The sequence below is a fragment of the Passer montanus genome, unplaced genomic scaffold (genome assembly GCF_014805655.1).
Source record: "Passer montanus isolate IOZ18808 unplaced genomic scaffold, ASM1480565v1 scaffold23, whole genome shotgun sequence".
Classification (NCBI taxonomy): Eukaryota; Metazoa; Chordata; class Aves; order Passeriformes; family Passeridae; genus Passer; species Passer montanus.
Genome location: NW_024366926.1, coordinates 822,886 through 848,066, shown reverse-complemented (window position 1 = coordinate 848,066; position 25,181 = coordinate 822,886). Strand labels below are relative to the sequence as shown.

The 25,181-nt window shown below is 43.4% G+C and overlaps 1 protein-coding gene across 2 annotated transcripts in view; it reads left to right on the top strand.

Moving 5' to 3' along the window:
* Positions 1–25,181, top strand: part of AFF1 (AF4/FMR2 family member 1) — a 67,200-nt gene that overhangs the window by 31,885 nt on the left and 10,134 nt on the right. For both annotated transcript variants that reach the window (XM_039710367.1, XM_039710366.1), the window contains 10 exons: positions 10,954–10,998; positions 12,042–12,128; positions 12,712–12,748; positions 13,121–13,172; positions 17,240–17,294; positions 17,423–17,460; positions 18,624–18,780; positions 20,066–20,944; positions 22,580–22,677; positions 24,586–24,826. In XM_039710367.1, coding sequence (XP_039566301.1) covers positions 10,954–10,998; positions 12,042–12,128; positions 12,712–12,748; positions 13,121–13,172; positions 17,240–17,294; positions 17,423–17,460; positions 18,624–18,780; positions 20,066–20,944; positions 22,580–22,677; positions 24,586–24,826 — 1,689 coding nt within the window. The remainder of the gene's footprint in view (positions 1–10,953; positions 10,999–12,041; positions 12,129–12,711; positions 12,749–13,120; positions 13,173–17,239; positions 17,295–17,422; positions 17,461–18,623; positions 18,781–20,065; positions 20,945–22,579; positions 22,678–24,585; positions 24,827–25,181) is intronic.

Here is a 25,181-nt window from a genome sequence, read left to right as displayed (position 1 = left end):
GGAGACAAAGTTGTGTTAGATTCAACCTATTTCTCTTCTGACAAGGAATACTTTGGTTTCTTTCATCAGCCTGTCAGCTCACTGCTGTTCAGACCAAGTTGTAAATCAGACTTGGCTGGACACCATCTGTTCTCTAAAGGTGTGGTGTATTCAGCCTGAATGTTTTCACTTGAAGTAGGCATTTTACTGAAGCTGCTCTTGGGCTGTCACGTTACTTGTCTCTTTGCATTTTTGCTTTGTTAATCCTTGGCTGGGTGTGCTGAAGGAATGCCATCTGTGCTTTACCAATGCAAAGGACATCCCTTGCCTCCTTGGTGCAGGTCAGTTCCATTCCTGCCCCTCTTTGCCAATGCAGTATTGATGTTACCACAATAATATTGCACATTTTTCCATAATGAAAGCAAGATGAGAAGCAGTGTGGTATTTATTTTTCTGTTTGCTATGGTAGCAGCAACCCCTTGGGTATGTCCTACCCTTCCCTTAGACATTTCCTCAGAGCCTTCTGTGGTGCACATGTAGGGAAATGATTGTCCAGCTTTCAGGAGTCTAAGGATTGCATGTGAAACTATTACAATGTAGAGACATTGCCTGAGAGGACATAAAACAGTCACAGTACACAAAGGTGGTGAGCCCTATCCATCATGGCTACGAATTATGAACCTGCCTGCTCACATCCCTGAGGTATTTTAAATTATTTGAGTATTTTGCCATTGGTTCATGGGAACTTTTCACAAACATTGGCATCATTTGAGCAATTATGTAGGAAGGAAATTATGGGCAGTGAAACGGTGATACAGAAAATCTGGAAATATCTGTAGTCTTCTCCAGTTTGCTGTCCCTAGGATGCATCAGGAAAGATGGAGAAAGCTTTTCCTTAAGCAGAGGTTGGTTGGTGTCTTGGTACTTATAATCATCTCTCCTTGTTTGGATTTTGATTCCAAGCCATTCGGACAATATGTTAAATAAGCAAAAAAGCCATTGCTTCCCTCCAGATTGTACAAACAAGGAAAGAAACAGTGAACTCTCCCATCCTCTCAGCATTTTCTGATAGCTTTTTGATCCTGGGAGGCTGATGGCCTGGAGCCTTCCTGTTACACCTGAGGGACAAGGATCACTTCTCAAATGCCAGCCAGGTGCATTAGCTCAGCACCTCCTGCTTCACTTGGCTGCAGGTAAAAATTGTGTGTGACAGCTCTGCAGTGTGTGAGCCTGGCCATAAAGAATTTCTGGGACTTGGGGAACACCGTCTGCAGCCTTTAATGCAGAGGTTAGGGAATGATAAAAATGTCTTTTAAGGAACCTTGCATTTTGAATCACAAAGGCAAGCGTCTTCTAGATACAGATTTAAAATATTGTGGCTTGGTTATTCTAGGGACAGCATAAGCAAAGAAGGTTCTAGAAGGCTCTGTCCAGCCCTGGCCTCTGTTCCCACCTGGCAAACAAGCTCAGGGTGCTGTGAGCTTTTTGCTGAGTGCACAAAGCTGTTTGCTGAGGAGAGGATGAAAATGTTGGTGCGTGCTCAGCTGAGTAATAACAAACATCTCCTGGGAGCAGACAGTGTCAAGCTCGGATGCTGCTTTTACAGCTGAAAGTATAAGTTAAGTTGTTTTCAAGTTAGACTACTTTTAGTTACCTGGTCACTCGGTTGAGCATACTAAATAGAAGAGTGACCAGGTAATTGGTGGACAGGACTTGCTCTGGTTTCCCATTGTCTTTAGCAAGACAGGGAGCTTCCAAGAGACTTGTCCAATATTTGTCTTGAGGATAACTTTCATCTGTGTAGACATGATAGTAGTGATAGTAACAAGGCACCTTGCTGTTCCAACCACAAAACATAAAATCTAGAAATATTTTTTTTTGCATTTAGTTCAGTTATAAAACAATAGTGAAAGCTGCCTTTGCAAGCAAAAGGATATCCTGCTATTTTTTCCCTTGCAAGTTCCTTGGTTTGAAGCATTTAAAGATAATTCTTCCATTTCCATGAAAGTTTAAAAACAGCATGTAAGCTCTGAGTTAAGAACTTCATTTTCTTAGGGAGAGAGATACAATTCCTATCCTTTCAACACATCTGTTTTCTTCTCTTTTTTCCTTTGGGAATACCATCCTTAGATGTACTAACAAGCATCCCTTTATTCATGTTCCTCCCACTTGCCTTCTCCTTTGATGCACTGATCCTGGTGACTGATGCTTTTTAGCTCCCCCAGGCTGTGTGGTCTGTCCCAAGCAGCAGCACAGAGATGTGCTGGTGCTGGTGTGGAACTCGTGGTGTTGCTCCAGGCTCCAGCCTGCCTCTTCAATTTGTTTTATTTCCCAAACTTTTATTGGCAGTGTTGGTAATGCAGGGAGGAGCTGAGGGTGCTTTCAAACAGCTGGGAGAGCCTGCATCTCCAAGTCTTGTTTACTGAGTCCTTAAGGGGAGGTGCACCACGTGCCACCACTGCCATCATAAATCTAACTCTGCTTGTTTTCCAAGGGGAAAGTGGTCTTTGGAAATGGAAAGCATTTCTGAGAGATAGCAGCAGTTAATTATCTGAAGTGATCCTCAGATCCACAGGATGCCTCTCACCACCAAAAGCCCCAGTTTCCTTGATGGTCTTAACAAGCATAGTTATTATTTTCTTATCTTGTGTTGTTTCAGCTGCAGTGACCAGCTTTTTTTCTGGAGTAGGCTAGAGTCATGCTATTCAAAATACTGTACATTATATCTACGAGCATAAATTGCAATGAGGTGGTACTGAACATGAGAAAATACCTGAAACAGTGGCTTGCTGCTCTCACTCAAATGCTTACATTGAAAGAAAATTGTGTGTTCGTTCTGCAGGGAACAAGGGGACACCACCTCAGCCTTTCATGGGCACAATACTTACAGATTCACATTAAGCAGTATTAAAAATTATTTACTGGAGAGACCTTAAGGGGAACAGTAGGGAAGAAAGTTTTGTGGAATCAAGGGTCAGAGCTAGATTTTTGAGAGCTACTCTACAGATGGTCATTGCAGTGGAGAGGTGCTCTTGTGTGGAGGTTCTTTATGCAGAGCAATTTACTAGAGAGATAATCAGCCTTGGCTGGAGTCCTGGTCTGCATGGCAATGTACAGGTGATGCTGCACTTAACTTCCATGCTTGCTTTGTTTGGATTTCAGTTATGTTATTATTAGATGGAGGCTAACAAGAGATGCACAAATTTTTGTCAGCAGCTCAGGATTTGTAATGAATCCTTCATTAAAACATATCAACAGTCTGTTCCCCTAGGACACAACCCCCTTGGCTACTTCAGTCAAAGAAAGACAAAACAGCAATTTGTTTTTCTTACGCTGTTTGAACACAAGGAGGGCCATGTATTTATTTTTAGATTGAGCAAAATAATCCATCTGAGGGTTAGAAAAGCGTGTAAAATCTTTAAAGAATGTTTTATTTCCTGCAGGCACCCACGCAGGAACAGGACAGTACAACCATTGTTTGCTGAGTATTTTGATGTGAAATGCTTAAATTGCCAGGATCATTCAGTGTCAGCTGAAGAAAGCTCATGGGAATGGATTTATTTATTTTCAAAACTGCTACAAGGGCAGTGACAGGCTGGAGCTGCTGTCTTCACTTGGAGCTGGGCTGCTGAGTTGAGCTGTGGGTAGAAGCAGAAGAGAAGGTGGTGTGGCATTTTTTTAGTGGAATAACTTTGGTGTTGCCTTGGAAAAGAGAGGCGTGGACTCAAATGAGTTAAGTGTGCTTGTGGAACTGTCCACAGGGAACTTGGCTACAGGTGAGCTGCTGGTGAAACCCTGGGGCCCACAGAGGACCTGAAATGGAACCCAGAGAAATTATTTTAGAAGGCTCCTGTGGACTCTGAGACTGGTAGATTGGATTTGTAGTCTACAATGAAGTCTTGTGACATCAAGCAAGTGGCATAAACACAAATGAGAAAACAAATGGTTTTATAGTGTAATTTCAAAGACTTTATCTGGCTGGATAAGACAGAATCCTTCTGTACATTTCTGTAGTGCCTCGGCATTATTTTAGTGTGCATGCAGCTAAAAGCATAAATAGGTTTTGTTTTTCATGAACCACAGAAGTGAAACTTAACACTGGAAGCAAAAACAAGCAGATCTACTCTAGCTTTGCTTTGATTTGCTGGAATTATTCCAGTCTCACTCCGTTAGGTTGAAGAACTGGGCTGGTGAGAGGGGAGACCCAGGATGTGTTGCTTGTTGCTGCTCATTTTCCATAGCTTAACCCACCCATCTGGCTACCTGAAGCTGGCACAAAACTCAAACAAGTGCATCCCCAAAGATGTATTTCTTACAGCTGCTGCTGTGTGTGCTACCTTGTTACTGCTTTCCACAAAGAGAATCTGATAAAAGGTTTTTATAAAATTTAAGCTATTTCAGTTTTATTTGTGTTTAGTTTTCTCTTTTCATCCTTTTGTATTCTACCTTATGTTTGGGGTTTTTTTTTTGTTGTTGTGGTTGTCATGTTTCTCTTGAAATGGAGTGAGATTTCTTTTTCTGTGCCAAAAATGATGTGTCTTGCAGTAATTTCTCCTGTGAAAATTAATCCTAGTCTTGGGCAACCTGCTGAGAAAATTGCCTTCACTGCTCACAGATTTGTTGTTCTGTGACAGCAGCTTCCTGAATTTTCTGGAACAGCTTAAGCTGCTGTTAAAGGGACTCTGCTGCCAAGTATGGTATTTTACAGTAGTAATGAAACCTCAGACAATACTCCCTGTAATAAAATGGCCTTTAAAATCTGCAGCCATAGCTTATGAAGTCAGTCATTAAGTCATACTAAGATCCATATGATTTGAGATTTTATACAAATTGTGTCTATAAAGGTTTCATTACAGTAATGTAAGTCCCTTTTTGTTGTATGTTTATGAAATGTTTTTGAGCTTAATAGAAAAATAGCACCAAGAAAAACCTAAATATATGCAGTATTCTCACACTTGCATATGAGGGAAATGTGAAGTCAAGGAAGGGATGGTTTCATCCCTAAAATACAGCTTTCTTTGAAGTGTTTGCACACACTTTAGCTTGATTTGTTATTGATTTAATTCAAAGCTCACAGGCAACAGTGCAAAGACTTACACTTGTAATCTTTAGCTCAGACTCCACCTTTTTCCTTTTAAAAGCACTAATACTTCTTGCATGAACTTTAAAAAGGAAATGAGCAAAACCCCAAATCCCTACAATTTCTTAACATGAAAGAAATCAGAAGAAGATCTTACATTGACTACCTGCCTGCATATTTTTTACTTGACACAATTTTGAAAATTTTGTTAGCTTTTCATCCTTGTTTCCCCTGTGTAGTCACTTCTCCAGTGGTTTGCAGGGTTTTTTTTTTTAATTGCAGCAGCTGTAACAGTGATGTCGTCCCAGATCCACCCAAGAGGCTGTTGATGCCAGAGCTGAGAAAGTTGTGTTTTGTTAGAGGACTTGGGTGCTGATGGAATCTTTGGGCTGGAAATGAAAGTGTGGTTTTGTGCCTCAGGGAGCTGTTGTGGTTACTAAGTTTCACCAGGATGTGCCTCAAAACCAAGTTGTTTTCTATTGTCTTCAATCCATTTAGCTACAGGCAATTAAAATATCTCTGATCCATAGCTCAGGGAATACAAGGCCATGGACTAGGTTAGTGCACATGGGAAAATACCACGTTGTACAAGGACTTCGTGTGCTTTCTAGGGAACAGGAAATTTGCTGGTAGCAAAGCATACATTGATTGCATGACAGGTTTTCTTTGTGTTTTTCTCATAATCTAAAATACCTGCCTCATAAAGGTTTATAAATTATGATTTTCTAGTTATGGGTTATTTAACAGTTATTTTCTAGCAAATATTGGGTACAATATAAGAAGCATTACAGATTTGTAAAATGAAAATAGTTGTAGGACTTATGTTCTGTGACATGGAACACTTAAATAGCCTTGGCAGAGAATCTGCTTGGTGTCTGGTGTTCCTCAAGATAGTGTGCGAAAGCCTTTATGAATTTTCATGTTTATGTATTTGTGTCAATCAACAATACAGTTTGAGCTTCAAGTTTTGGCAGCCCCTTTCGCTACATGGCAGAACATTACTGCATCCATCATCAGGATTAGTAGAGGCTTGGTTAAAATATGCCTTGTCTCTTGTTGGCTGGGTCATTTTGGAAACATGCCCTGTGTGTCCATCTTGCATCTGTCTGTAGCACAGAGAGGATGGATTTTTAACTGCACAAAAATACAGGTGGGAAGTTGCTTTGGGGAGAGTAAATTGGCTTACTACCGCTAGCGTGACTTGTGTGCGAGGAGGAGAAGGCATCTAATATGCAAGATCTCCTCCTGCTTTCACTGGCTGAGCACAGATGGGTGAAGTGAGGACAGGATGGTAGGTTTCAGTCTGATTTTTGTCCTGCCTGTTTTTTCAAATTAAGCCTTCATGCAGTGAAGCATGCAGTCTTGTGGTCTTCATTGCATTCAAGTGGCAATGACCGTGCAGTTGACATGAAAAAATAAATTTAAAACTACGTATTCCTATTCAAATATAATAAAGCATAGTGTTAAATGGGAAGCAGCTGAAAATGTGATTGGTTTGTTTGGGTTTTGAGAGCTGGCAACCTTCTCTGCTGATAGTTGCAGGGGCAAAGCTCTCATTAGGAAACAAAGAAAACCTGACAGCAGAATGAAGGGCATGGAACTCCTAATTGGCTTTTCTCATTGTTGCTGCACCACTTGCTTGGGTTTTGTTGGTGCTAGTAGCTCAGTCTGAGATCAGGCAAAGAGCAATAGCTGGCATGCTTGAGCTGTACACACACACATTTCAGTTTTAATTAGGAGGAGATACCAGGCAATGCACTCGTGCTGTAGCTGTTCCTCTCCTACACTGCCTGGTACCTGCAGCACCAGTTTCACTTAAGATGGAGAAACAAGGGCCTTGTTTGTGCACAGGATGTCAGGGGGCATCTCCAAATGGGCTGTGACAGCAGAGGCTTGCAAATAGCAGGGATAAGCAGTGGGGTGGAAATTACTGAGATGAGAAAGAACAGAAAGGTCTGCGACACCTTAACGCTTGCCTGAGAGGCAGCCTGTATCCGTTCCAGTTAATGCCAGCTCCAGACCTCCTGTCCTCACCCTTGCACACTCTGTGTGCTCTGACTGCCCCTGGCCTTGTCTGAGCCCACACATCTCGGCAGTGTCACATGGTGGCTTCTGAAATAATGCATGGCCAACTCTCTCTGAGAGGCGATTTTTTTGACATCTTGCTTGAAACTACTCTGGCACAGCCTCCTGACGAGGCAAACTATTTAAAGACCAGGGAGAAAGCTCCAGCCCCCTTCTTGCACACATGAGAGCCATACGGTCCTTCAGCTCCACTTGGCACATGTGACAGAGTGGGATGAAAATGTGTGCTGTAATTTTTAATGGAATATCTTTTGAAAAAGAAATAACCTTAGAAGCTTTCTAACCCCATCTTCATTATGGAAAAAAAAACCCTCAAAACAACCACTGCTTATTCTTTGTAGTATCTGTGGCTCACACAGTATCACAGGCAGTGGGGTGTTTCTTTTGTGTGCCTGGTGGTTCCTTAGGCAGCTTAGTTTGGGTTTGGTTTTTAGTTTATTATCCTGATTTCCTCGTTCATTCCCTATGACTGTGCGGCTCGGGGCGTGAGCAGAGCTATGTTCATGACAGTGTGTGGATTTTGGAATTGCTCATGAGGAGAGGACATGGAAGTATTTCTGAGAGTTTCCTCACACACTTGCTATGCAGTGTGAATTGAGTGCCTGCACAGATTTTAAATTGTTTTCTAAATTAAGAGCTCCCTCTCTTCTTTTGTGGGTATGTGCACCTGTGCATTTCTGCATGCCTGTTGTAGTAGAGACAAACTAATTTCTCAAGTAACTTCTATGACTTCTTACGTTTGTGTAGATGTTTGACATTATTTTGCCCTCAAGTCCTTTTCAGTTCATGATCAAAGTAGTAATGAATCCTTCAGGGGCTGTTTTCCTTTTTTTTTTACTTTTAAATCAGTATTCTTATTAATATTATAAGTAATTAAATTAGTATTATTGCTGTGGGAACTAGCTGTTAGAGAAGCACAGCATCAGTTTGGATGGGAACACTGGCTCTAAAACACCATACCAAACCCAGCAAGCCAAAATTTCTGGATGTCCCATGATTGTGCTTGACCATGACCATCAAAATATGTTGTAAGCAATATTTGGAGGGGCCTCTGTTATTCCCAAACTGAAAGAGTGTGGATGTGGCATAAGGAAATCCAAGCTGGGGATTGTACAGATGTCAGTGTCAGACAGCAAATATGCACCAGGCTTAACTGGAGTTGTCTGTCTGCACGTTACAGTGTTCCCAGGAAAGGCTATAAAAGCAATGTGGAATATTTGATCTCCCACACCCACAGTCCTCAGTAGAGCTGAGCTCCTTTCAGGGATTTCTTTAGCTTTATGGCTTTGTAGCTCTTCCTGCAGCAGCATTGTATTTCTCCTTTCCCCTAAACTCTTCTCTTAAAGCTGACAAGGACATGACTTGCTGCTGGGTGGTAGTTGTGGTTTAATGGTGGTTCAGTGGTTTAACAAGCTGAAACACAGCCAAGATGTGACTTGAAGGGGAAAAAAAAAGCACCAAAACAACAAACAAAAGGGGCAAAAATACTCAGGATGCAGAAAAGCCCAGCTTCTTCAGGAACTGGATGGCTTTGTAAAAGATGAAATGTCCTCAGTCACTGGAGCTGGGATGGAGGGAAAGGTGGTTTGCCCCACAGATTTGGGACACAGGGACAGTCACAGTTCCTACCTGAGAGCAGAACCCCCATGCAGTCAGCTGACTCTGACAGTTTTGGTGTGTTTTGGACCCTGTGCTTGTTCCAAACAATCTGTAATTGTAATCTCTAGAGCAATCATTTCACTATGGATTTGATAATGGTGTCCTAAAAAACCCAACAAAAACCGAGGTTCTTATGCTGCCAATGCAGACTTGTGTGGTGCTTGTTCAGTGTTGTGTGTTTGTTTCCCTTTAAATTTTGTGCCATGAGGAGGAAAGTGGTTTCTGCTGAGCCCCTGGACCTGTGAAGAACCAGTCACTGAACCCTTGGGGTTATGATAAATCCTCCTGACAATTGAACTATAAATACTCTGTGTATGTAAACCTGTATCAATGTCAAAGTCTTTTTAGGCTCATCAGAAAGAACTCCAGGAAGGGGGATGTGGGTTGTTTGGCAAGGATAAGAGAGGTCCAGACTGGCTGTTATAGATATTCTCTTATTTTCAGGTTAATTGTATTCCACTTTGTCATCACTTACCACCTCATAAAATTTAAGTTTCTGAAATGGGTGAAGTAAACTGACTCTGGTTGATTGCAATCAATCCATTGTAGAGAGAGTTTTGGAATACTTTGTCCAGGCAGGATCTTAATTTCTTACCAGTTTCATGGGAAGTTTATTTCTGTGGTGTTATCATGGGATATCTCAGGACTTCCTGAAGCATTTTGGACAGGGGGATGTAAGTGAATGTGACTGCTCTTCACCACTTACTGAATTAAGAAGTAAATTAGGCTGAGCTACTAGGTTAAGCTGCTGAGAATAAAAAGAGGAAAAGGGGTGCCTTTTTTGGCACCATGAGTTACGAAGGATTCCAGTCTCTTGCCATGTGGTAGTTCCTTGCAGTCTGCCCTCCCTGTCCCCTCCTGCTGTCTGCTGTGGGACACATCTGCAGGCCTTGCTTTCATTTGTGTGACTTATCTGGCCGTGCCTCAGCTTTCGTTTGTTTGGGTGTGTAAGGTCAGAAGCAGCTCTCCCTGTGTGATTTTCTGAAGAAATTCAAGGCTTTGTCAAATGAGCACTGCTTCACTGGGAGCTTTATGTCGACTCAGACAAATGAGGTTGCAAGGGAAAGGCATTCCTTGTCTCCTCCTTCCAATGTAAATAGTGCAGCATGTGGGAAACAGATGAGTGGACTTCCTGTGCAAGGGCCAATGATGACAGTTTTGGACTTTATTGAAGTGTTTACTTGCACTGATCTTTACTTTTTTTTCTGGGGAAGATCCTTCTGGTTGGGCACTGTAGATCACTGTTCAGTTCTTGAATGTGAATAAATTCTTCCTGGCCTTTCCCTTTCATCAATTATTCTGATGACTGAACACTTCCATAGAATTCCTTGTTTGTAGATGAGAAACTGACCTGGCATGCATTTTGCTGGTTACAACTACTCAGTTCTTTGGTTGTTTTCTGTTTCAGCCTCCTTTAATGATATCACTTAGGAAAGGACATGTAAATGACAGATACTTTTAAAGCATGTGCCTTGTTAGTAGTTGAGGAGCTGATCTGTGGAAGGGAAGTGGTGTTCCCCATGGCTGGGGCACATCAGTGTATGCACACATAAACTCCAAGAAGGGATACATTAGAAGACCCTGCCATTAAAACTTGGGACTGGGCTTTTATAGTATCAAGTGATTGATTGTCAGATCTCTTCAGGCCAGCTGTGTCAGCTCAGCAGCTTTAGATAAGTTATTGGTAGTGTCAGTAGAATGTTTGTTCCTTTATCAGGTGCTTTACCAGGTCTACCACATCTGTATCTCACTATCAGGATGTTTAACTTTGGGATTGAGTCAGACTGGTTTCAGCTTTATTCAACACCAAATGCCCTGTGATGCTCCCTTTTCCATTTACCAGCTTTGCAAATACCATTTGCCACTGGTGGCATTGTTTGAGTAGTTTTACCCCATCCCAGGCAGAGCATCCTGGTAGAATCTCCAGTCACCTCTGCCCAGGACTTGAAAACAAGAGGCATTTTAGAAATGCATTATTAACTACCCTTCTGATGGGGATTTTAATCCTTACAAGCATTTTATTACTAATGGGCTTCCATGAAATGTATTGAGCTGTTGGTAAGCAAATGTTCACAGAGTGTGTGCCTTTCTTATGTCAGTTGGTAAAAAACCCAAACAAACTTATGCTGCTTCTGTATTTCTTCTTACAGCAAACCAACCCCATTGATGTGCAGTCCATTGAAGAAATTTTGAGGGTAGGTACTCTTAAATAATAGATCTCTCTCTTTGCTTAGATTTTGGATGCCTTAGGGTAATGGTTGGGGAAAAAATACCTCTCTGCTTCTGTTCACTCATTAGATGTAGCTGTCACTAGTTTTGGGGTGTGCTGGGGAGAAGTAAAGATAAGAGTCAGCCTTGAATACAGCTGGAGTTGTAAGATCAATCTTTCTATCAGTACATAAGTGCAATGCAGTCTGGTGCAGTTTAAGACTGACAAATCATCCAAGACAGGCAGAGCTACTCCTGCATCAAGTCAGGGGTTTGCCATTCCCAAGTGCCCTTCCTCCAAAGGCTCTGGATGAGCTGCCTCATGTCTGTGCTGCCAGTCCCAGCAGTGTGGCCCTGAGCAGGAACACATGTGTGTCCTTCCCTGTGCCTGTGCACAGCACTGCTGCTGGGCTGCTGCTCGCTCACTGTAACTCCAGGCTGCTCATGCAGACCATGCCGTGTCTGATGCTCTAACCTTGTGCCAGAACTGCCTCTGTGAGTAGCACAGGCTCCAGGTGGCTGTGGCCCTTCTATCCCTTCCCTGTGCACAGTATGAAAATGCCCTGGGATTCCCAAGCCAGTGGTGCTGATCTTGAGGAGAGGGTTCCTTGATGTCAAATGCTATTCTGAGATGCTGAAGTCCTGGTGGGACAGTTTGGTTTCTGCAATTCACTTCCCTTACTGTTGCTTGGGGTTGCAAAATCCTGATGCCTCAATAGCTCTCCAGAAGCTGCTTTTGGGGCAGTGTTTGAGCTGGAGAGGAGCTGCACACAGGTGCCCACTGGCTACTCTGTGCTGGTTGGGGTTGCAGCACAAGGATTCCTCCTAGAAGTCTGGCATCTTTTTGTGTTTCACCAGGCACATCCTGTGTTCTTGCCTGTAGTGCATATCACTATGCATTTGTAGCATACTATGCATTTTGTAGCAAACATAGGGAAACATGCCCAAGTACATGAAGATGTAGATCCAAATTAATCTTTGTGCCTATCAGCAGAATTCCTGATAGTTGCTTCTCTCAATCTCTTTCCAGGAAATGACCCGCTCTTGGCCACCTCCCCTGACAGCTCTTAATACACCTACTAAAGCAGAGCCTTCCAAATTTCCATTCCCAACAAAGGTAAGATGCCTTCTTTCTGCCAGGACTTTTGATAAACTAGAAAGCAGCTTTCTGGTCTTGCATGTGTTTCGATCTGATTTTGTCCCCCTTCTATAAATAAGGTCTGTTAGGGGGTATTACCTTCAGAAATAGCCAGATAAATTAAAGCACAATGGGGGTGAATAAAAAGGGCTTCAGCAACATTTGTTGTAATTGTGGTCTTCAAATACAACTGCTTTTCTGAGACATTTTAAGTGTCTCTGCTGAAGCACAAAATATGTTTTATCTTTTTGTCAACAGAAATATGTGCTGACTGTGTTAAACAGACATGTTTGGCAGATCTTAGGAAATTTAAAAAATATTTCTTTGAAAATACACATACCCCTAATGTGGTAACAACCAGTTCTTGGTGACAGTAGCACATTATCATTTCTGTCCATGCTAAGCTATGTTAGGCCAGCTTAGAATATTGGATGCTTTGACAAGCTAGTTGAAATGTTTATTACAGTAAAGTGACACGTGGAAAACAAATTGTCAGTACACAGTTCTTAAGACAGAGCTCATTTATCTTATTCTCAATTTGCACTTTGTCCTTTTTTTCTAGGAATTGCAACCTGAAGGATCTGTAGCAAAGGATCAGAGTAAGTAGATAGCCAAAGGAAACACAGACAATATGTTTATTGACAGATAGTTTTGTGTGTTGTGTGTTATACCTGACATGTTGATTGACCTTGATGAAGAGATGTGATTTCCTGTGCTTTGTTGAACAGTGATGAATTTAGAAATGGCATAAGAGATTGTGTATGTTCATTACGTAGACGTTAAAGCAGCTGTTCATCAGAGTATTTCATCATGGTATTTCATGAGGAAACCCCATTTGGAATGATGAATAATCTGCTGACAATTATGTTCTAGAAGAAAGTGATGAGTCTAATCTGGTGCTCAGAGAGCATAGGATAAAATAGGCTACAAAAGAAGCAAATAAACGAAACCTATTTATGTTTGATTTCCAGAGCACTATGGAGCACCTTCAGAAACATTGCCAGGTTCTCAGCCAAGAACATCGTAAGTAACCAGACCCTGTTCACATCTCCACTGTGCAGTTAATTGAAAAACCTGGAAAGAACTAAATTTTGGGTTACTCAATGTTCTGAAGATTAAGGTTTTATCGGTCTGATTTTTCTTAGAAAACTTCCAGTGCAGGGAATTTTCACCCACAGAAACATGATTGTTTCATAATGGAACCATAGAATCTTTTAGGTTGGAAAAGACCTTTAAGATCATCCAGTCCAACTCTTAACCTGACGGTGCCAAGTGTACTTGTCATGATTACAATGACTGTGTTAAAACCAAAAGTGAAGAAAAATCCCAACTATTAATGCACCAGATAAAATGTATTTTGTTATTTTCATCTGTGGCTATTTAACATCACAGGTTTGTGCTCTTCAACCTGCATCCAACTGACATAAATTAAAAAAGATCCAAACTGAATGTGATTGATCCTGGATATTGCTTTGAAGCCTGGATGGGCTAGTAAAGCTACACCTACAAGAACTATAAGAAACAGGGCTGAAATTTTAAAGCAAAGAAAAAAAAAGGCAGATGAAATAACTTGGTGCTGTCCTTGTAGGTGAAAGCGATTATCTGTTAATTAGGTTAATTACAGAAGTTGCTTGAAACCAGTTTTGTGTGGGCTGACATTAATCTTTCAGGATTAGTTGGCCAAATGCAGCATTGCTAGGTTCTGAGCCCTCAGTAACAAACAGAAATCTTTCCATGTCTGGAAGGCTCAGGGATCCATGTGCAAGGCACTTGCTGAACCAGTAATTTAAATGTCTGTCAGCTCATTTGATACATAAAGATCTTGTTACTCCGTGATATGTTCTTCCATGGAAGGCTGCAAACTACAGACTACAATGCTTACTCCACTTGTTTGCCTTTTCCTTATCAGAAATTAAAAACCAAAGAAAACTGGGCTAGTCACAAGTAAAAGCAAAACCATGTCTCCATCTTGGTTGAGGTTGTATAATTTTTCACTCGGGCTCAGTAGGGTCTGTTAAACATCCCTTTTCCTGCTGTTCCAGCATAATGCAGAGGGGCCCTCACTCACTGGGAGTGTGGGGTAGTGTCTTGCTGAGCAGTCAACTACTCCCTTAATCTCTTCCTTATTTTGCTTCACTTTCAACCACCGCAGTTTGTTCCTCCTTAATGACATCTGAAAATTTTCATTGCACTACTAAAACTAGTGGTTCCAAATGCTCCAGGCTGTGCCTTCCTCCCCAGCTACCCTATGACCATCATCATTATTTCAGTTCACAGCTGCTTGTAAAAATCCTTTAGCCCTTTAGTCAGTTTTCAAGGCAGTAGAGAGAGAAGAGACTTTTCCTGCAGACAAGAATTGGAAGAGACTCCTTCCTTAGCCCACGAGGCTAGAATTGTAAATCTGGCACAGTATGGAGCTCTGTCCTTAGCCATGATCCCCTCTCTGCTCAGCGTCCTTGCCGGGCACTTCAGAGCCACTGCTCACCTGCAAGGGATGTGTGAGCCCATGGTCGGCAAAGGCAGTGGAAGCAGGAGGAACAGGGTGGCCTGGGTTTGTGTCTGAGTGAAGCTTGCCCGAGGACTTCTACATCTTTCCCTTGAAGTGACACATCCCTTCTTTTCTGTGTTTGTTTTCTCTGGCACACCAGGCCTGGCTTTCTGTGCTGTTCAAAGTGCACGTGACTGTCTGAAAATTCAGCTGCCTGGAGTAGCTTGTGTTGCAAAGTGTAGCTGGCTGAAAACAAACAGTGATTGTGCTGGTTAATTAGAAGATGAAATCCCAGGGCATCTGTGTGCCCAAATTAAGCATTCAGCTTTTCAGAGCGTGCAGGGATTTCCCAGATGGATTTCATTCTTGAATGCAGCCCTGAAGTTTGCACCTGGCAGTGCTGGAATGGAAGCAGCCCTTCTTTGAAAACAAGACATGCCAGCTCATTCTTAGTGATGCATCTTTAACCTGGCTAGCAGAGAGGGACCAGCCTGTGCTTTCAGTGAGGTTGTTTGGCAAGTGATAATTTTAGTGCCGCTCCTCTCACTGAAAGAACTCTTTTTAAATAGCTTTAGGGAGATTAATGGTGTGTACATAAACTGCCAATGAACAGGTCCTGCAAATGAAACCTTGGCATCTAATATTCCTGAGCTAACTGGAGCATTAAAATTATTAAGGCAGATTTATTTTCTTTAACTAGGCTATTTAACAATTTGTCAAAACCTTGTTTTGGGGAAACTGGCTTTGTCTACCCTTGCAGAAGTATGACTTGAAGTTTTAGTGCTCTTCCTTGAACCCAAATAAGTAGTTGCAGTGTTCTTTTATGCTGATGTATTTTATTTACCAGCAGCTCAGGTGGAAAAGGTTATTACAAACAGTTAAATCAGATTTAAAGAGATCTAGGTAGTGTACTTGCATGTCCCTGTCTACAGCAGGGGTTTGAAACTAAATGATCTCTAAGGTCTCTTCCAACCCAAACCATTCTATGATTCTGTGATTATCCTCTTATCTCCAAATGAAATAAGTCTTTAGTCCACAATTCTTAAAGCAGAACAAAACCAAACCAAAAAACCAAACAACATCCCAAAACCAAACTTAAAACCTTTCAGCATGTTTTAGCATCCCTGAAAGTTTCTTCACGACCATTTTTGAGGGGACTCCTTCCCCTTAGAAGTTGTAAAAGAAAATAAAAAGGATTCATTGAGCTACCAGTAGATGCTTAGCCAGACTGCCCAGAAGTGTGGAGAGTGCCTGTACTGGCACTGTTCTTTTTTAATTTCTGTGCCTCATCTGTCTGGCAGTAGCATGGGCTCTGGGCAGAGCTGGCTCGTACAGGATTGCTGCAGGCTGTTTGCCTTCTGTAGGAAATTTGGAGCTCTCCTTTTCCAAGGTGGTGTCTCACAGTGCTTCCCTTCAGTGTTTACTCTAAATGAAGAGGCAAGAGGTGATTTCCAGTGAGAAGGTGTGTGAGGAAATGAGGCAGTGGAGGGTAGATCACAGGGGAATGGCAGTCAAAATGAACAAAGAAAGCACTGACTTTTTCCTAATTTCTCCCCCTTTTTCCAGGGTGATGTGGTTCACTGGGGATCGTTTATAGTTGTTTTCTTGCTATAAAACATGTTGTCATGAGGGGCCAGAGTCCTATTTTTCTTTTTTGGCTGCAAAAAAAATTTCTCACAGAAAGCCCTTGGTTTGAAATGAAGTTGAAATAAGCGGAGTTTTGTCATGATTGATTAAAATCTCTGTCTCAGCTCCCAAGCTTTTGATCCCATTTTTGGAAGGACACTTTAATAATCATCTGGGTTGGGGAGTCAATTGCCAGCCAGTTCAAGATTTGAATAACTATACTTTTGAATAGCTAGGTTTTACCTGCCTATTTTTCAGCTCCTTCGGGATGCCTGCACAATTGCCAGAGAGGGGGATAACAATCTGGGAGAGCTTTGGGTCCCTCTCCTTCCCTTCCAGCATTTGAATTAAAAATTGCAAACAGTAGTTGCCACCTGCAGCCACAGGACTAAATGATGCTTTTGGAAATGTTTGTGGGCAGCCAGCGCTCTTCTCTAGCAATAGTGAAACAGAGCTCGTGCCTCTCCACTTGTAAACTGCTCTGAACCTCAACTGCTTGACAACAGTACTGCTGAAATGGGCAGGAGAATGGAGTTCCTTGAGTAGAGAAGGGAGATAGGCTTGACCTTGGCATTGACTTACACTTGTGTGATAGGAGACTTGAGCAGCAAAACAAGAACCCCTGGGACAGAAGAAATATTCACAGCTCCTGAGAGCAGAGTGTGTGAACATGCACATCTCCTGGTGCTCCTGATGCTTTCTGTCCCTTGGGGAGCCAGTGCAGGCTGACAGCATGAGAGTCCCTTACTACACCAGGAAAAAAAAAAAAAAAGCCTAAAAAAACCCCCTAAAACATTTTAACCATTCATTTCAGGTAATGATAGGGTTTAGTAGACTGATCATGCCAGATGTTCAGAGAGGATGGGGAGGCTGGGAGGTTGTTTTGCTTTGGAAATACAAACCAAATCTTTATCACTGCCTGCTGCTTCAAAATGTGTCTGCCTTGGCTGATATTTATCTTCTGGTTGTCTTTCAGAATGCTCCAGGACGACCTGCAACTCAGTGATAGTGAAGAGAGTGGTGACGATCAAGTCGGTTTTAGCTGTTTTTTACACTAGGCACACAGACTTCCCTTTAAACATCACCACTTGTTGCATTGTTCTGAGTTCTGAGCTAACCTTTCCTCCCCCTCTCCTCTTTGTCTTTGTGAACAAAACAGGTTGTTGAAAAGTCACCTTCTTCACTTGCTCCTCCAAGGTACAGGTTTGTTCCCAAACTACTAGCTAGACAACATAAGGAGATAAACAAAGCTGATTTTTATGTGTGGGGTAGGAGGGTAAGGGTTCCTGGTTTCTCTTGTAGCTGCAGACTTTGGTTTCTGGCTGCTCTTGAAAGTCAGCTTTAGTTGTGTGGGGTTTTCCAGAAAGCTCCAATTAGAAATGAGTTATCCAGGCATGTTGGATCTTGCCTATGAACCAGAACTGTATTTCCTCAACTGCTCCTTTCTCTTCTCCTCCTCCCCTCCACCAGTGTGTCTGTAAATCACACTGCAGCTAATGGGATTTTCAGCTGTAGTGGCCATGGGTGAGATGTGAGTCCAGTTTTAGCTCAGAAGGAAGCCCAAAACAGCCAAGTGGGTAAAGAACAGGAAAGGGTTAGGAAGACTCATTGAGGCCGTTTCAGCTCCTCTTGATAAGGAAGCTGATTGTAAGCAGTTCCTGCCATGTATTGTTAGTCAGAGGCAATATTCAAGGTAGACTGAGCAGCCATATGCCAGCATTTGAGGAAGAAAGATGGAAAAGCTCAAAATTTTTCCTGTATGAGAGCACTGACATAGATTTTTTTTTTGCTTGATATGTATATTCTTCTAGCACAAGAGTGGTCTACAAAGACTTGCAGAGGAGCACACCAATACTTGGCATGATCTGAGTCTCTGCAAACTCTTAAAATAGGAGTGTTGTCATGATATCAGTCTTGGACCAGCAAGGAGCTTGCCTCCAACTCATACAAATGTGTTGATACTGATGTAGAAAATCAAAGTACAAAAATAAAGTACCTACATTTTAATTTTGTAAGCCCATTTCAAAAAGAAAACCACCATTTTTTCAGAAAAGTACTGGGCAGTTTCAGTACTTTTTAAACTTTGGTTGGCAAAATGCAGCTCCACATTGTAGCAGTGACATCCTGCTACATATTTGACTGGGTTGGAGTTAAGGTTTTATTATTTCCAGCAATTTTGTATTGTGGTGCTTTATTTTTTGAGTATGCCAATGTATTTCTCTGGCCTTCTCTCCTCTCATCTCAGTGCCAAAATAATGGGGTTTCAGGTTTGGGGTTTTTTTAAATAAAACTGTCAATATAATAAGTAAGTAACCTTCAACCATGCTGCTTTCTAATTTTATCTCATGGTGGCCTTGCAGTTCCTTACAGTCCCAGCCCAAGAGCGTGGCATCAGCACATTCCAGCAGCTCGGAGTCAGGGAGCACCAGTGACTCAGACAGCTCCTCAGACTCAGAGACAGAGAGCCACTCGAGTGACAGTGACGCCAGCGACCCTCCCAGAGCACCAGCACCTGAGGTGAATGCACAGGGAAGGCAGAGGCTGCTTACACAGCTCCTTGCCTCACTCTGCTGTCTCAATGTGTCAGGGCAGGACACCTGGAGCACTGTCATTGATCAGGTGTCCCCTTGACAGCTTTGCTGCGTCATTCAACTTTTCTTGCCCTTCCATTCTAGAGTTTGTCAACCTTAGTTACCCTAACTACCAGCATAATTAGACTTGCAGATACCCAACCTGGAAGTGTTCCCCCATGTCCTTTGGCACAGTTGTCCATCTCTCCTGGGGGAATCAGTGCCTTCATCGGGGAGACAAGAGAAGGCACGAAGGGAATGCACAGCTGGGCTGTGTGGGGCCCACCTCTGCCTATGCAGGATTTCAGGGTGCCTTTAAGGGCAGTATCAGGGTGAGACCAGTTTCCTGATAATTTAAGAGGAGCTGCTGCCTCCCTGCAGCTCCTGTGCCTGAGTGACAGATTCGGCTTCTCCCAGGTTGCAGCTGAAGGGATCAGACCTGCAGGAAGGGCTGGAATATGCTTAGTCTTTCTGCTGTTGAATGTGGCTTGGATACTGCTGCACTGGCATTTCTGAGTCTTTTATTGGAGAAAGCAGACAAACAGAACTTGGTGCCTTCATAATTGTGAGACCATGCATTTTTTTTAAAATCTACTGCAGAAGTGCTCATGTCCTTATGCTTTCAAACAGTTCTTCCAGCTTGCAAAACATTGTCCAGCCACTGGGAAGTACATGGCTGTGTCTGCAGACCACAGCTGGTGCAAAACAAACCACTGGCAGTTTGAGGTCCTCTTACAAAGCCCCTTGTAATTTATTTTTCTTCCCCTCAGCTCTAGCTCCCTTTCTTTTCACCTTGGAAGTGCGTAAACAGGGAGAAGCCAAAAACAAGCTTTCAGACAGCCTATCTTTCTATCTCATTCTAATACTTTTTGCCCTCCAGCAGTTCAGTTACAGACTTTGCCCCCTGCAATGTGGTGTCTTTGAAGGAAGATGTTATACATCTCCTCTTTTACTAAATTCTGCCTGGTTTGTCCTAAAAATACTAATGAAGTCCTAGCTAATTGCCATTGACCTTTTTGTCCTTTTTTTTATTCAGCCAATTGTTCATCCATGATGCTCTGGAGTAAGTTAGTGCACATGGCCTGTTTGTTTCTAATCAGTTCTCCACATGCAAAAGCAAATGCTTTGAGACTTCTAGGCAACAGTCCCTGGGCTCTGGTAAGCTGTGCTAGGGTGGAAACAGCCCATAAAGGCATCAGGTTTGAATCCTCCCTTTCTCTTTTTGTCTGCAGCCCGAGCCACCAACTTCTAATAAGTGGCAGCTGGACAACTGGCTGACCAAGGTGAACCCACCAGCAGTGCCAACAGAGAGCCCCAGTGACATTGCCCGAGGGGGTGGACGTGAGGAGGGCAAGAAGCAGGAGCGGGGCACCAGCAGCAGTTCCTCCCAGCAGCACGCTGAGCTGAGGGAGCCTCCTCACAAGAGCCAGGTGGCCAGGGCTCCCCAGGAGGCTCCTGTTCCCAGCAGACGCAGCTGCCAGAGGGCTCCTGCGCACGCCGAGCAGCCCTCGCCCCGGCAGACTGTGGGCAGCAAAAGGCCCAGCAAGGGCCTGGTGCACGAGGGGCCCAGGAGGGGCCTGAAGGTGGAGAGCGAGCCTGCTCCCTTGGAGGTCACAGATCAGTCTTTCAGGGACAAGCCAAAAGTCAAAAAAACAGTGAAGACAAAATCTAGTGACAGAAAAGACCTGAAACCAGGAGTTCATGTGTCCTCTGAGAAAAAAAAGGACAAGGGTTCCCACCAGGCCAAGGCCAAACCTTTCTTGGAGCCCAGGCTCATGGGAGATGCCCAGGCACGCGATGCCCTCAGTCCCCTTCCTGAGGGCCAGGGCACAGCCCCCGTCAGGACCAGCAGCCACAGGCCTCAGGATTTGCACAAGGAGAAATTGCCCTTGCCTCTCGGAGAGAAGCTGCTCTCACCATTGAGGGATCCCCCAGCCCGTGAGCACCTCGTGGTGAAAATAGATCTCTGTCACCTGGAAAAAATCCCTCAGCCCCCCAGGAAAATTGGGCACCAGAGGAAAGCAGAGACCAAGGACCTTCCTGATGAGAGGAAGCAGGACTTGAAGAGGAAAGCCACGGACACTCCTGAGGAGTCCCTTGCAAAGAAGAAGGTGAGAGATGGAGTGGGAGGTGGGTTTGTACAAAGACTAATGTGATGTTTGCAAAGCCTATGTGGACTTCCCATTTCATAGATTGGGAGTAGAGCCGTTATCCTTCTGCAAAGCTATTATCAAGGGGAATGTAAATCAAAACTGTCTGCAGATGTTTCTTGTTGGTCACAAATCCCCTCCTGAGCAAATGAAAAGCCCTGTAAGCTGTCTAACATGTTTTAGGATTTTAGAATATATTTTTGCTCTGTTTTCTTGAAATCCTGGTTTTCTCAGACAACAAAACCAGTTGTAAAGGTGGCTTTCCCTTGAATTACAAGACAGCCCTTTATTTAACTGAGGTGATTGTTGCTCACAAGTGTTTTTTGAAAAGCTGACTCCCAAAGGAGACTATGAATATACCTCCAGCCAGCTGGGTCAGCTGCACAAAGAGTTGGCTGCAGACCTTGTGGGGAATGAAGATTCCCTCTGGATATTTCAGTCCCTGCGTCCCTTTTTGGTCCTCACAGAGCAGGTGGCTCAGCACGGGTGGGTGAATAACCTTGGTTTGGTTTTCATTTAGTTTTGCCATTTAATGGATTTCCTACAGTTGTGAGGGACAATTGAGAAGAGCAAGAAAATCATGAAGAAACTTGTGAGACCTCAGAAATTCCTGCTCTTACAGAGCAATGGGAAACAGGCAGCCAGCCTAAGAGACACAGGAGAGGAGCTATTTGATGGTAGAAATGTCTTCTCTTGCAATCTCAGTGCCTGACTGCAGGGAAACCCCCCCCCAGAGCCTCACAGTTAGTTCTGTCAGTGCATCAGTACCTCGGGCGCTCACAGCAGCCATCTGGGTCAGGTACAGCTGTCAGACATTCCTTGGTGGCAGTGTGGAACCTGGAACACAGTGTAAGGACATGATCTCAGTGCTGGAGCCTTGTTCTGAGCACCCTGCCAGAGACAGACTGTGTCACAGCACACCCTGTGAGTGGCACAAAGCTGGCTGTGTCCCAGGCGCGAGTACAGGCTGGGAGAAGAACTCACTGGGAGCATGCTGGCGGAGAAGGACCAGGAGGTTCTGCTGGATGAGAGGCTGGACACGACCCAGCAGGGTGTGCTTGCAGCCCAGAAAGCCAAACATGGCCTGGGCTGCATCCAAAGATGTGTAGTCAGGGGACTGAGGAAGGGGATTGTGCCCCTCTGCTCCTCTCTGCTGACACCCCACCTGCAGTGCTACATCAGCTCTGGGGTCCCCAGGTTACTGGTGCTTTAAAATTTCACCTGTATCAGCATCTGGTGATAAAAACCAAACTCCTGCACATCTAGAGTACCTGTGTGGAGTATCTCACATGAAAGTGCTTTGCTTTTGATTCTTGTTAGTAGCAGCAGGTTTAGCAGTTCCATCCCTGCCACTGCAAAAGAATTAATCTATCCAAGCAAAATTGGATAAAATGTCATTTTAGGTTACTGGTCTATGAGCTTGCAATCTGTATCTTCTGTGCTGTGGGTTTGCAATTTGTTGGTTCCGATAAGGTATATTTTCTTCTTTTTTTTAACCAGATTCAATCAAACTTAGCTGTGTTGGTCTGTATTTTATGTGAACTTTGAGAACCTCAGTGATTTTATGTTTCCTTTTTTTTTTTTTCTTCCTATTAGAAGGGAGAGAAGGAGGAGACTGATAAGAAGAAAATGAAATCTGAAAAAAACCCCAAATCATTGCAGTCTTCAGCTAACAAAGACTCCAGTAAATTGAAGTGAGTAGACAGTGGTGGAATGGCAGAAGGATGTATAAATCCAAGTCTTTCCTGAACAGCTAACATTGATGAACTGTGTCTCTGTCCTTATACTCATGAGTTTGCTACTAACATAATGTTCCTTCTGAAACCTAATCTACAGCAGATTTGCCTTTACATCCTGGAAGCAACTAGTCCAGAAAGCAGCTCTGTAGGCATGGGTGGGTTAGGGGAGTGAGCATTTCCCTTCTCCACCAAAGTCATCCTATTGTCTTTGTCTTGTTTTCCTAAGTGACCCAATGGACACAAAACCAATGTGCCTTTTGAGTCTTGACTGTCTGGAATTTCAGGTGGCCTTTGTGAGCAGGAATTCCTCCTTTTTCCCAGTGCAGCATTTGCAGTGCCTCTGGTAGCTCTGCTGGAGCTTCCCCTGTAATTTGCATACCAGAGCACTGCCAGCATTCTGGCTAGCACTTTGCTCCAGTGAGTGCTTCCAAGAGCATGTTTCCAACTGGGCAATGTTCCCGAGAGGGGAGACTCATGCCTCAGTCATGGGCTACTGCATTCAATTCCTGCTTGCTCGTGGCTTGAATTTGAGGTGTTGGCTTGGATTGGCATGTAGTGTTGAGGTTTGTTTCCTGACAATAGGAGTAAACTGCTTTTCTGGAGAGAAAACACTGACGCACTCTGGAAGCACTGAGGAATTGGGACTACCATGTACTGGGCTGAAGGGATATTTGAACTGTGGTAATCATGGAAGAGCTTTAATTCTGGGGCTCATTCCTCCCTTTTTCTCAGTGAAAATGAGCACCTGTTTTAGTCATGTTCTGGCTTTTGGACTGGGAAGAATAGGATGCATTTTTGGGAATAGAGTGCACTTGGGCGGGTCAAGGTGATGGTTCTGTGCTCTAATAAAACATCAGCTGTGCCAAGGTGGAGAAGCTTGGGAGCATGTGTGTGATGTGAGTGGAGACCAAACCATGGGAAAAGTGTGTGGTGGAAGAGGCAAGAGGATTGTCCCACGCACAACAGAATGAGGCAGGATGTGCACCATCACACCTCGGTCTCATCAATGGGTTAAACTTTATTTCCTCCTCTTCTGATGTTGCAGTCCATGAGCTGGGATTCCCTGCTCAGTGTTTTCTTGGAAACTTTGAGAAACTGAATAAAAATATGGAAATGAGCAGTGGTGAAACAAAGTTTAGAACTATGTGGTGCTACTTAGGGCTGCTCATCCTAAGTTCAGATGATCAGAAATCTAATGTTAGTAAATGTGATAATCTCTGCCATTTAAAAGCATAGCATTTTAAGTCTCTCTCAGCTTTGTGAGTGTTGTCTAGCTCAGTTGATCTAGCAAGTCTTAAAGGAGGAACTCAGCTTAATACTATCAAAGCACACACAGGAGTTGATCTAGCAAGTCTTAAAGGAGGAACTCGGCTTAATACTATCAAAGCACAGTATCAAGGGTCAGGGTGAGTATCTCTGACCACAGACAATACCATCTACTAAAAGGAGGAGAGGCAGGCAGTGCTGCACTTCATTTGCCTTGTTGGGTGATTTGTCCCAGGGATTTTAGTCACTGTAATTGCCTCCCTCACTGAGTGAAAAGTGGCTGTATTGGAGGCATACTTTTTTTGCAACGTCCTGGTGTTCTGGTTACAAGTGTTTGCTCCAAGGACAAGTTCTGAGACTTATTCCTACTTGAAAAGCAGCTTGCTTGCATGTTGATGGTAGGTGAAGGTTTGCTGTGAAGCAAAGCACAGTGAAGCCCCTGAAGTTTCGTTTCACTTTTGTTGAATTCTTTGTATTAACAAGTCATCTTACACTTAAAGAGGAGTTTAAACAGAATTGGCACATGATGTAACTAAGTTTGAAAAAGTCCCCACCCTGTATGTACACCATGTTCATGAATTTGCTTCCCATCTCCAGAGCATCCAAAGCTTCATCTGAAACCCAGAAGAAAGATGTGCTCCCACCACTGCCATCCACGTCTGCTGCACAACCTGCCCCAAAGTCAGCCAAGATGACCCAGAAGAGACCCAGAAATGAAACTGATGAGCTGCCTGCCATGGATAACCCTGCCAAGAACAAGAGCAACCACAAGGATCCTTTGTTTGCCAAGCGCAGGAGAGTGGAGGGAAATCATATGGAACTGTCAAAGGGTATCAAAGTAGGTATCCAGGATACCTACTTTGGGATGTTTCCTCCAATATGGGAGCGCAGGAGAGTGGAGGGAAATCATATGGAACTGTCAAAGGGTATCAAAGTATGTATCCAGGATAACTGGTGGGATGTTTCCTCCAGTACGGATGCTATGTGATTCTCTTCAGAAACATACTCTGTAAACTCCAAAGGCATGACAGTCATGTTTATGCTAATTATCCTTTCAGATTGTAGGCAACTGCTAATACAATACTGGTGTATTGGTGTAAAAATAAGTGTGCTTACAAAAAGAAAGAGGGGATTGCTTAAAAATAAGAAAACAAGCAAGCTGTGGCATTGACTACAACCCAGGTGTAAGCTTT